Source organism: Notothenia coriiceps, unplaced genomic scaffold, assembly GCF_000735185.1.
Source record: "Notothenia coriiceps isolate Sejong01 unplaced genomic scaffold, NC01 NC01_scaffold00037244, whole genome shotgun sequence".
NCBI lineage: Eukaryota > Metazoa > Chordata > Actinopteri > Perciformes > Nototheniidae > Notothenia > Notothenia coriiceps.
This window is the reverse complement of record NW_011369945.1, coordinates 23071496-23084491: the sequence shown is the minus strand read 5'-3', so window position 1 is coordinate 23084491 and position 12996 is coordinate 23071496. Positions and strand designations below refer to the sequence as shown.

The window sequence follows — 12996 nt, the reverse complement described above, 5'->3', positions numbered from 1 at the left end:
TTATGGGTACTTTTTACTGAAGTACATTTCAAAGCCTCTTTACTTTTACTTGAGTAAAGGGTGAGTAACACCAGTGTAATGTGTAACGTTAATGTCAGCTAGCTAAATTCACTTACGCGACTCTGGGATTTGTAGTTTTTACATGGAAATGATTTTTTAAGATTGACAAACATCATATGTGTAATTCATGGCACAATTCAAACGTGATGAAAGAAGGGCGGAAGTAGTGGGCGTGACTTCGCCTCTCTATAGCGACAATGAGTGTTTCAATGTAAATACTTCCCTACCCTGACTGTGGAGCTCACCACAAAGCACAATCATTCCTATTGAATATGTAAATCTTTAAAGCTGAACTAATCAATGTATAAATACTAGAGTGGAAAGTTAAGCAGCAAAAGAGACAGATACTTCTCCTTCTTGGTCGATGAAATTGAGGAAAAAAAGAGACTGAATATTTGATTTAAAATAATACCGAGACCAAAAAAACAACTTTATCTTAATATTACATTTGCTGTGTTAACTGGCTAACACATTAGCACGGCAACTGACTACAGCCGCAATATGACCAAGGTGATAGTCAGCTTGCTTTGGAATATTGGCTGACTTTAAAGTGATATATTATTGTGCCATGGGTTTGCCTTTAGACTGTAGCTTGTTGCGCTGCCCCCAAGTGGCCAAATCTACATGTTTAACATTCTGTATATGCTGCGTTTTTTAGTTTATTCAGAGCTGCAGAATAAGACACAGTTGGCATGTTTGTAATTGGACCTCTAAGGTACAGATATATCAGGCTTTGCTTCACAGAAAATATGTGTTGTTGGTCTTTACATTGGATTTGTTGAGAATAGGACCAATACAGCTTATCAAAAGTATTTTCCTTAACCATGTCAGACTCAAATGTATCTTTTACGAGCATTGTAAAATCAATGGATGTGAATTTAGAGTGAAACTCTTCAGTTGTGCTCTTATGACAGACGGCAATAAATCAGTGGGCATTATCTCAGTACTTGACAAATCACATCACTGTAGACAAATGCTTCGATGGTGTCAGTCCAGATGGCAAATGGAGGCAGGAGACAGCGAAACAGATGCTTAATGTGCCGGGTGAAATCTTGCATGTGCTCGATGGAGTGGAAAACTCACCTGATGGTTCATTCCTTTCATTAGCAACATGTATTTGTATTACAGACGCACATCATACATCTGTCTCTCTAAAGAGCCACCATGTGATGTGATAATACAATGAATGGAGGTGAAGGAGTTGACCTGATGGCCATTGAGAGATAGGAGATAGATAAGAAGATGAAGAGGAGGAGGAGGAGGAGGAGGAGGAGGAAGGCAGCAGTGAGGAGGAGATAAATGCTGCTGCTGGAGACATGAGAATATTGAAGCTCAGCCAGATCAAGTCACTCAGTGAGGCATTACAGAGTGGGTTCGTTTTGGAGTTTAGTCAAAAACTGTATGCAAACCGTCAACAATGCACCATACGTCTATTATGTTAAGGTTTAATTGCATTACTAGTTTGGATTTATTTCCTTTTGGCCAACAACTAAGACATTTCTTAAATAAATGAAATTCAGATAGTCTTGAGGATGTTCTAACAAAATAGTATTTCTCACACAAATCCTTCATTAGATGGAAGTGGTTTTAATTGTAATCCTAATTACTAACACTGAATAAATCTTTCTGCTGAAATACATTTTATTCTCTTGACTGAAAAAATACATTTCAGAAAACCTCTCAACAAAAAAGAGAGGCTGTATTTCTGTCTTCTGTTTCTTATATGGAAATATTCCCATCTCTGTTACATAAGAAGCTACTTAGCAATCATTTATACCATGAATGCTAACGAGAAATATTCAAATCAACTACTTCAGAGAAGAACTGTATGTAAACTGAATTGATGTGAGCTCACCCTTCATTACCTCTCTGCCTTGGACGTATTATAATGTGGCGATAATGTGTGTGTGTGTGTGTGTGTGTGTGTGTGTGTGTGTGTGTGTGTGTGTGTGTGGTGTGTGTGTATCTGTGTTTTCTTTCTCCTTCCTGCTTCTCATTGAGGGATAGCTGAGTCCCAGAGGATCCGTCTGAAGTGCAGGGAAATGATTCCCCTTTATCACTTGCTACCAATTTTCTGTTAAAGCGCCAAAATAAGAATTGGATTTTTATGCAATTGTCAGAATATAACAGGTCCATTATCTAAGCCCCGCCCACCTTATGTACTTTCTGTTCTCACATGTGACATGAGGCAGTTTACGATAAGGGGATGAATAAAGGTTTATCTCACGTTATCTCATATCATTTCATGAGCTGATAATCAGGCTAATGTTAGCTCCAATTCAAACATGCAGGTAAGTAAAAGGGCAAACGTTATTGTTACTATTTTGTTCTGCCTTGTTTACGTTCATGTTGGACATTTTTCCTGCATGTTTTCACTTTTAATGTTACAATATATTAAGACAATGAGTGGAAATGTTATACCGTGAACTAAGCCTTTTAGCTTTGAGCCATAGAATTAGTTTGAGTTAGTTGTTTGTCTGATTGTTTGTAGAAACATTCGTAAATTCAATTGATCTGCAAGTGATTGATCAGCATTTCAAGGTGCAGGGTGATCGAGTGAGAGGTAGAAAGTGAAACAAGCGGAAAGGATGAACAAACAAGGAATGCTGGGATGCAACACAAAAGGTGAAGGTTGTTACTTGGTTGTGCTTTTATTTGGTCAGACCTACCATGCATGCATTTAGACCCAGGAGTCAACAGGCTGGGGCTTTACATCACAAGCGTCCACCAGACTGACCGCAGGCCTGTTACTCCTGATATAGTGTTTCCTATTTGTGTCATTCTGTAGCCACAGGACGACGGGGTTAAAAAAAAAAGAAAACACAGCAAACAAAAAAGAAGTCAATACATTTCACAAATACACTCGCCAACCCACGCCACATGCATCTAGGATCAGAGGAGCCCGTGTTAGTTCCCTGCCTTCAGGAGGGCTTGGAAAGAGTGATTTGAAAACAGTGAATCAAAACATGAAAATGAAAGAGGGAGAGAGCGGTTTCACAGCCGAGTAGCATTCAAAGCAGGGAGAACACCTCTGGGAAGAGCAGACGGTAGACTTAACACTTTGGACTAACGCTACAAAGCCTGCGCGCTGAAAACAAACACGCCTGTGATTACTGTCCACGGCTTCTAAACCCCACGCTGCCCTTTCAAGATGTGACAGGACTCCAGCATAAGTAGTGAACCTACGGTAAATATGATTACGTGTCAAGACTGAGGTCAGTGTTGAGTCACGAAGCTGCCAAAAGATACTATGAGGTACTTCAAGCAGGAACTTTTTAAAGGCTATGGCCAGGGGCGCCGCCAGGGATTTTGGGCCCCATGAAAAGATATCACATTGGTTACTTAAACGTTTTTTTCTTAATGTTCTAAAATAGTTTGGGCCCCCTGTCAGTCACGGGTCCTTAGAATCGTGCTAACTTTTCACCCCCTGACGGTGCCCCTGGCTACGGCGCTCGAGGAGGGTTTTTATTTGACACAATAGTCTTCTACAGGAATACAACTGGTTTACTGTACACAGCAATAAGCGAATGTGTCAGTGTCAAATGTGCTATAAAATATAACTACCTGCTGTTTTAGTTAGTAGTTAAGTAGTTTTATGGAAAGAATATGTTGGTAAAAGATACCTTCTGATTTAAATATTTGTCCTGTTTGCTAATCCACATGTATTCCATTGCCAGTGGGATTTAGATGATGACGCCGAGAAGCTGTTAAGTATAAGTAAAGCTGCTTATTGATATTGATTTCCACTTCTACGGTAAAACGTTGTAATGTTTCTCAAACGCCATAGCCGTCATCTTAGCCTTTGCTGGTTTTTTTCAAACGTATTTTCCTTTAATTAGATTCTTAGTGTTGCTAACCATGAGTTTAACCTCGCAGATTGATGCAGTGGTGTAGAGGTGTGCTCCAGGGTGTGGTCAGTGCACCGTGGCGTCACAAGAAACACTAATGACAAGCCAAAGGACAGAGCTGCAAACAAAGTGGACCTTTGCACCAGAAAGGGAAAGTGGCTTTTCAGCAAGGTGGTAAGTTCCCCAATAAACAAAACAAATGACTTTAGAGAGGAAATACATTCTGAAATGCAACCTGAAAAATGTCTAGTTTCTAACGATCAGCTATGATCTCAGATGATTTGATGTTAAAGACCACTGTGGCTCACACAATAAGCTGCAACTTGTGTAGAGACTATTTCTACAAAGAGCGGACATTGTTGCCACATCGACGCCTTTCAGGAAGGATAGGTTATATATCGAAACAACATCTTTTAGTTCAGATAGATGAGCCACAACATAAAGAAGGAGACAAGTCATACAAACCCATTTTCTGTAGGAACTTAAATCAAAAATATTTCCATTGGTATCATAAACTCTACCAATCTCTAATAAAAGGAGAATAACTACAGACTGAGGGCAAACTAAGAGCTGAACCCGACAGGTTTATGAACTTTGCTCGCGTCATTGTGGCTTTGCCTCTGAGAGATCTTTAGGAGCTGGTTGTAACCTGCACAGAGAAGCAGATATATGACCGTGGATTTAAGCTAAACTGGCTTTAATGGACTCTTTATTGCTTTCATTTTAAAACCCCGCAGGGAAAGAATCCCTTTCATCTAACACCGAAGCAGATCAAAACCAAACTACAAGAAAGGACTTGAGAGTCATCTGACATGTGTCATCCGTGCTCGGAGGCCATTATTCTGCGAGTCCTCTTTGAGGCTGAGCAGCCAATCAGATGAGCAAGAAATAAACTTTGACTGCGGTGTATAATCAGCAGAGGACCACTTGATAACGCAGCGGTCTGTTCAGAGCCGGAGCGAGGGTCCCCTCCACCGGGAGCGTTTGTTGGCAGTTCGTTTAATCAGTCTCAGATTAATTGCTTTACAGACACCAGAAGCTTACACTCCATGAACTCTCAGATGTGCACGGAGCAACATTAACGGAGAATGACAACTTCCAGCCTCTTTACAGAATGGATAGGATTAAGAGCCTCTGATGAGGACCACCACAGAAAACATGGAGAGAGAGAGAGAAGGAAGAAGAAGAAGGACACAGAGGAAGAGGCCATATCATTATTTCATCCTGTTTCCTGCGGGCGCCCAGAAGAAGAAGCCTTTACCTTTAATGGCTCCCGTTCTGTCTGCTCCACTGAGCCGTCCACCGTCTTGTATTTGAGGTCCTTGTCCCTCTGGTCGATGGTGGAGTAACCATCTAATGAGGGCAGAGAACAAGGGCCGCTTAATCCTCTCTGGCCGCCATTTAACAGAAAAGTGACAGTGTTGTTGTTTTTACAGAAGTGCCTGAACGTTAATAGACACAACGAGGTGCTTTTAGTTAAGTGAAATATCTACTTCTTCCTCCTCTGCCTGCAGCAAATATGAATCAAACTTTTGCCTGACCTTGTGTGAGATACAAAAGAGAGCACACATGCTTTCTCTATACAAACTGCAGACCTTGCACCCTAACAGCGACGGGAATGATGTGGGTTTTGCAGCAGAGAGGAAGTGGGTCTGTTTCAGCAGCAATACATCAAATCTCCTCAGATAATACACAGGTTCCTTCATTTCTCCACCACTCAGCGTGAAGCTTCAAATGTTGTGCATTTATAATTATTAATGTGTTTTAGCAACACATTTTTTATATTTTTCTGAATTTGCAATGTTATCCCTGTTACATACTAATATACATTGAGCTCTGAATGTTGTAAAAGAGCCATGTGACACAGTTCTCCTTGTTCAAAGTCGCTTCATACAAGTCCTACTCTGCGGTATTTTTAGCCCTACTTTAACTTCGAGCTCAATTCCTAAAGGGATTCTTGGACGCTTGATAAATATGGGCTCAGCGTGATATACCCTATGAGGATGTCTTTGAGTAAGTGTATGAATAATACCCTCTAAAGGAGAATTCTTTATGGCAAACCCTCTTATTTGATCTAAAAAAACAGCAAAACACTTCAGAATGTTGAACAACAGCAGGATTTTCACTTTGAAAGAAGCCCAGCCGAGCAGCTCTGCCCAACGAGATATTAAACGTGTTTTTATTTAAGTGGAGAACCACCCACATGTTTTAGTGTTAATCTTCTAATTAAGACCCAGCTTTGAACAAACATCTTGTCAAGAGAGGGGTCTTGCATTCAGCATCAAAGACGACATGTCTGCGAGATCACAGTGTGCAGCGGTTTGAAAAAAGAGCATCTTGGCAACGCTTAAAAAAGTGAGTGGAAGAGATGTCGAATCAGAGACGCTGTTTGGAAACTGGAGAGAGATTAGAGGAGAGCGAGCTGTTCTTTGGCGAGGGACCATCATGCAGTCTGGCTCTTACCTGGACCCAGCTCCTCCACAGGTATCATATCACCACTGCCACATTTCCTGGTGCCTGCATGAAAAGCATCCATATGCCGTTTGTACACAAAAAAACTGAGTCATGGAGCCAAACGCTGCTTCTTTTTCGGGGTAATGGTTCTCGGCCAGTGAGTGGATAATGCAAACTGAGAGTGGGCCGGTGTGAGCGCCGTGTTTCATGTGAATGTATGGATGCAAAAAATTTAAATCAAAAAAGGCCGGCACAAGGCCATTAAACTGATGATATGCTTTGGACTCTTCTGTCAAAGAGATGTTTGTTGTTGGGCCAATATTCTGCAAAAGTCCTCCCCACCCCCGCCTCATTTACTGCTGCTGCTAAAGAAAACCTACAACCCAGTTCTTGATGGTTAGGGGACATTTAAAATTATCTCTGACCTGCTTACGTCAATTTAAAACCACGAAACAAAAAAGAATAAGGACAGTTTATATTGGTCAAAACAAACTTTTTCTGCAAAGCTCCCACTATGATATTTATTTGTAATTCCCCTATCAATTCTTGCAAAATACACACACACACACACACACACACACACACACACACACACACACACACACACACACACACACACACTTTACTGACTTACACACACACACACACACACACACACACACACACACGCCTTGGTTCTTCTCCATCAGGGGGAGGGGGTGTCGTCGTAGCCTGGCTTGCCGTTCTTGGTTGCTTTAGGGGTGACTGTCGCTGTGGGCTGAGAGCAGAGAAAGACAACATGTGAACACAGAATCAAGCTCCAACAGGGACAGGTGGAACCGAGGGAATATGTTGTCTGTCTCAATGCTAATCAGGATTCTGACCAGACAAATATAATATCATATTAAAAAAGTTGACAAGCGACATGTTCAATATTAGTCTCTTTGTCCATTTGGCAGGATTATGAAAAACTACCTGTCCGATTTTCATTAAACCGAGGGGACAGGGAGCTACATATTGCAGCAGATCTGAATCACAGCAAAGTTCCACAGACTCAGTATACATTTTAATAACATTGCATTATTTGCTACGTTCATGTGGTGACGAATTAATCAGAAATATAAAATCACATGAATGCCCTCTTTAAGTAGGAACAAAGATACCAAAAAATTGGCCAACATTTGAAGACAAATTTCATAATTTAATCGGTTTCATCTGCTTTTCATTTTCCCACTAATGCTGGAAACACTAATAGCTCTTTGTAGTGTCCCCAAATTAGTATTTACAGCTCGGGAATATTACAAAGTTGAAAAAATGACTCGGGGAAACCAAGTTGGGTAGTGAGTCCATCGAAGGAGCACATGAACGCACCATTGGCCTTGGCAGGAGTTCATTGGCGATTTATATTCAAATCATTCTACGAAATGAGTAGTTGCTACTCTTTTTGTACACTCTCTTAGAGGGACACTTTATTTAAAGTGGTTCTTCTCAACATCAGACGTGGGAAGTAGCGGAGTACAAATACTTTGTTACTGTACTTAAGTACATGTTTCTGGTATCAGTACTTTACTCCACTACTTATTTTTCTGAAGACTTTTAACTTTCTACTTCTTACATGTTGAAGCCAAACACCTGTACTTTCTACTTCTTACATGTTGAAGCCAAATACCTGTACTTTCTACTTCTTACATGTTGAACCCAAATACCTGTACTTTCTACTTCTCACATTTTCCAAAGAGGCTGGTTCCTTTAGTCTGAATGTGTGTTTGGTGGCGTGATCATTATTATTTAGAGTCATTGCGTGCCTATTGATTTGAACACGATCCGTGTATCCATCCTAAAGAAGAGGGACCAATGAAACGTTGTCATGTTGCCGTTGTTCAGCATGGAAACATTCATTAGCTAACAATGACATTATTGTTCTATTAATATAAAGGGAGGTCAGGTACTCTTTAAAACAGCTGCTAGTTATGGGTACTTTTTACTGAAGTACATTTCAAAGCTCTTTACTTTACTTGAGAAGTTTTGTCAGTACTTCTACCAGAGTATTTTTAAACACAAGTATCTGTACTTCTACTTGAGTAAAGGATGTGTGTACTTTCGCCATCTCTGCTCAACATTTGTGTCTCTAATTGTTAATAAAATATATTCTTTAAGAACCTGAGATAACAACATCAGTGTTTAGGATACAGATTATATGTGATGATTTACAAGATGAGACTTCTGTACCTGGAAGTGGCTTTTGTTCCATCCGTCCTTGGTCAAAGCGTTCCTCAGTTCCTTATAGCTCCAGACCGTCTGCAGAACGTGGGAAGCAGCCTTGGTTTCGCGAGCCGATTGGCTGAGAGGAGGCCACAGACAGGAAATGAAGGAATACAAAAACAACAATTAAAGACAGAAACCTAAAATAACCCCGAACAGTGACGCCTGGGTATATTCAAAGACGCAGAGTCCCCTGAGCTGCTCCAGGGTCTACTTTTTCATTCATAGTGAGATGAGTGCACATTTCCTTTCATTAGCTACCTCTGAGACGCCAGTATTAATTACATGTGGGTGGGGGCCGCGCTTCAAAGAACGCTAATCTCATGTGGGTGAGAGGAAATGCAGCTATTTGGCCTGAGAGTGAATTATTTTGCATACTCATGCTAGTTAGAGTGACTCTCTGATCAATACTTCACCTCACAAGGTCGGGACTTTGAGAAGTGCTCTTGATGTTAAATTAAAAGCAGGGTAGACACACTTCAGTTTGACTGGCTGACACTGCGGTCATTTAAAAACAACTCTTTAGAATACCTGCGTTCATATCTGAGAGTTTTCATTACAAGGTTGTTGTGGAGAGCTTTAGAAGTATGACGACACTCTTATATAAGCAGCAACTTCAGAGACCCCCCCTCTATAACAATGCTTCTGAAAGCCTGTTAATTAATGTGTGGTGTGTTGTTATGTGTGTGTGGGCGCAGCTTGTTAGAGTAAAGCATTGTGGGAGCCATTAGAGACACATTGCATTATCCTCTATGATTTTAAAAGCTCGTTGCATTCAAGGTCACGCAGTAATTATTACATGTGTCTCCACGGTGTTTCTTTACTTGTGGCACGGTTCACATGGATATGAATGCACAGTGTGTGTTTGGCTCACTGTCGGAATAGAATTAGATTGACCTACAGTATTAAATCGATGATAGGAAAACGTGTGTTACAGCATCACTGGACATAGTGAGTAATTGGGTAAAATATGAACTCTTTAAGGAAGCTTATTTTTGAAAAGAGGCAACAAGTTTTGAGTGTTTAATTGTGCATATTCAATATAGGGGCGGCCAATGTGTAAAAGGTAGCTTACTTATTACATACATTCTTCATGTTGTAAAGTCACATTCATTTGGGATGTACTGTGTACACAGGTGGAAGAAGTAATCAGATAAGTAATAGTAGTGATATTAAATTGTAAGTACAAGTCCTGCATTCATTCACTCATACTTTTACTTGAGTAAAAGTACTGGCATCAAAATATACTTAAAGGTGGGGTAGGTCATTTTGGAGAAACCAGCTCGAGTGCGCTAGAATTAGAAAATACACAGCCGGAAGAAATCTGCCACTTCCTTACAGAGCCCCTCCTCCAACACACATGAACGCGCACATGACCAATGAGGGCACGAGATAAGTTTGTGCACAGATGGAAGGCTGACAGGCAGGTAGGCCATCCAGTTATTTTACCCGGGCCGGCTCAGATGATTGGTCGTGCTTTTTACAGCGCCACAGCTTCCACAGATGAAATTTTTTTATGGATTTTTTGTCAAAGCACTTCAGATATTCATTGCTATCGGGATGTTAAGAGCATTCCATGGAATATAACGAAAAGTGTATCTCGAGCCGGTTTCTCAAACTTACCTACCCCACCTTTAAGTAACAACAATGAAAAGACTTGTATAGTGGCAGACAATACAATCATGATTATGATTCTTGATGCATTCATGTGTTCATCAAAGCCAGTGAATATTGAAATAATATGAATTACTTTGTATACGGCTGCGGGATATCCTCACTTATAATTATAGGTAATTATTTTTTTGATTAATTTAGATGTTATATTAGTAAAAAATGTGAAGCAAATACATTTGGTGGAGAAAAAAGAACAATATTGGCTTCTAAAATGTAGTGTAATTAAATAGGTACCTTAAAACTGTACTCAAGTTCAGTACTGGATGTACTTCATTACACCCCACCACAGTCTGTATTGATTGAGTCTCACCTGGTCCGGTTGATGGCCACCAGCTTCTCGATGGCCTGCGCCTGAGCGAGGGAGCGGGCGTTCTCCGAGGAGTCGGTCACGATCTCGTGGATGGTGTTCAGGATGGCCACCACCGTGTCCTCCTCCAGGTTCTTAGCCGGCCGCTGCTGGCCCGACGGCAGGTTGCTCACCAGGTCCCGCATGGCATAACTTCCTGTAAGGGCACATTATTGTAAAGGTTAATAATGTTAGTAATAGTGATTCATTTAAAATCTAATCAAGAACACAAATGAAACAGGTAATTATATCAGGCTTACTATTAAATATGCCTTAACGGGTTTTATAGAGGCGACACATGTAACTGCGTCATGCTGTTTCACTAGGATTTCAGACAGCATATTCTTGCCTTGAATACATTTACATTATTGTTTTTAGCTTCAGAAATACTCTATTTAATCAAACTCCAGCGGTTAGATTTAACAATAAAAAATATAAAAAAGTTATTAAGACATTCTTTGTAGGAACTTTGGAAGACGACAAATCCATAAACTCACACTGCTGCATCCTCATATTAGCTTTAAATTACATTTGAAATGTATTTTTGCACAAAATTGGGATTTTTACACCATCTCATACAATGGAGTTAAATTACATTTATGGTCAGGAGGAATAAATACAGCCTTTCAAAGTTAATGACGCCTGAGTATCGTTTGAAAGATGTCTGAACATTTCCTTTCGGACGCTCCGTATCTAACAACAAAGTCTACAATATGTCCGTCGATTTGGAACCGAAATGCTTCATCAATGATGCCATGTTCAATCAGTGTGTGAGGCTGTTGTTGGTACCGATCAGGTCCTTGTTGCGGCGGTCGATGGAGAGGTTTCTCAGCGCGATGGACACCGCCCGCACCACCTTATCAGAGTCAGAGCGCAGCAGCTCCACCAGGATGGGAAGACCTTTCTCCTTACGCACCGTGGCTCGGATGTAGTTGGACCACTGGAGGGTAGAAAGAGGGCGGGATGTGACTACTTTTCAGAATTTTTTAACCTTTAACCTCCACACTGACAGCAACTTCCTGTTTGACATTCATGCAGACACACACAGACCCACCTGGGAGCTGCCCAGCATCACCATACATCTTTTTTTGTTACCACTGGGAACGCTCCACTGAAGGAGCCCAGGTCACCTCCATGAGGACACACACACATACTGTACACACACTCACACACACACACACGCTCAATCATTCATTCAGTAACTACAAGCTCTGCTCCTTGACTTATTCATGACATCACACAGCGGGACTCTGAATGGACATGTGATATCATTTGTCTTCATTTAAACATCAGTGGGTTTTACGTCTCATTTTTTTTGTTCCATGAAACATTAAGTTTGACATAAAAGGGTTTATCTTCTAAGCACTGAGACCCCGAGAGATGCAATTAAGGCAAGGACAGGCCTGGGTGATCCACTAGGTGGCAGTAGTAAGCTTTAAGAGACATGTTGATCCAGTGGTAGAGTAATAAGAAGGAGCAAGGAGTGAAGAGGATTGAAAGAAGCCGCTCTATCCTCTCAGGGAGCAGGGCAGGCTTCGTGCAGATGTGACAGAGTGATGTGACAGAGTGATGTCACAGCGGCTCCAAGGGGGCCTTTTTTTTGTGCTACAGAGGAGGAACTTCATAGGGCAAATACAATAAGTCTAGCTAACAATTAAGAGGCAAACACAGGTTGAAAATCAAATAAGAACGTAGGATTTTTTTCTTTTAAAGAGTCCTCTCCTGCTGATGTTCAGGTGTATATCAGTATGTAGTGTCTCTACTTTAAAGAGTTCTCTCCTGCTGATGTTCAGGTGTATATCAGTATGTAGTGTCTCTACTTTAAAGAGTCCTCTCCTGCTGATGTTCAGGTGTATATCAGGTAGTGTCTCTCTTTAAAGAGTCCTCTCCTGCTGATGTTCAGGTGTATATCAGTATGTAGTGTATCTACTTTAAAGAGTCCTCTCCTGCTGATGTTCAGGTGTATATCAGTATGTAGTGTCTCTACTTTAAAGAGTCCTCTCCTGCTGATGTTCAGGTGTATATCAGTATGTAGTGTCTCTACTTTAAAGAGTCCTCTCCTGCTGATGTTCAGGTGTATATCAGTATGTAGTGTCTCTACTTTAAAGAGTCCTCTCCTGCTGATGTTCAGGTGTATATCAGTATGTAGTGTCTCTACTTTAAAGAGTCCTCTCCTGCTGATCTTCAGGTGTATATCAGTATGTAGTGTCTCTACTTTAAAGAGTCCTCTCCTGCTGATGTTCAGGTGTATATCAGTATGTAGTGTCTCTACTTTAAAGAGTCCTCTCCTGCTGATGTTCAGGTGTATATCAGTATCTAGTGTCTCTACTTTAAAGAGTCCTCTCCTGCTGATGTTCAGGTGTATATCAGTAT

At 40.9% G+C, this 12996-nt stretch overlaps 1 protein-coding gene across 1 annotated transcript in view; it reads right to left on the bottom strand.

Moving 5' to 3' along the window:
* Positions 1–11701, bottom strand: part of LOC104965439 (armadillo repeat protein deleted in velo-cardio-facial syndrome homolog) — a 15753-nt gene extending 4052 nt beyond the window's left edge. Inside the window, exons 1-7 of the mRNA XM_010794394.1 lie at positions 11678–11701; positions 11413–11563; positions 10588–10780; positions 8571–8682; positions 7033–7119; positions 5170–5261; positions 2730–2842 (exon numbers count right to left, since the gene is read on the bottom strand). Coding sequence (XP_010792696.1) covers positions 7048–7119; positions 8571–8682; positions 10588–10780; positions 11413–11563; positions 11678–11701 — 552 coding nt within the window. The 3' untranslated portion in view covers positions 2730–2842; positions 5170–5261; positions 7033–7047. The remainder of the gene's footprint in view (positions 1–2729; positions 2843–5169; positions 5262–7032; positions 7120–8570; positions 8683–10587; positions 10781–11412; positions 11564–11677) is intronic.
* Between the last annotated feature and the right edge of the window lie 1295 nt (positions 11702–12996).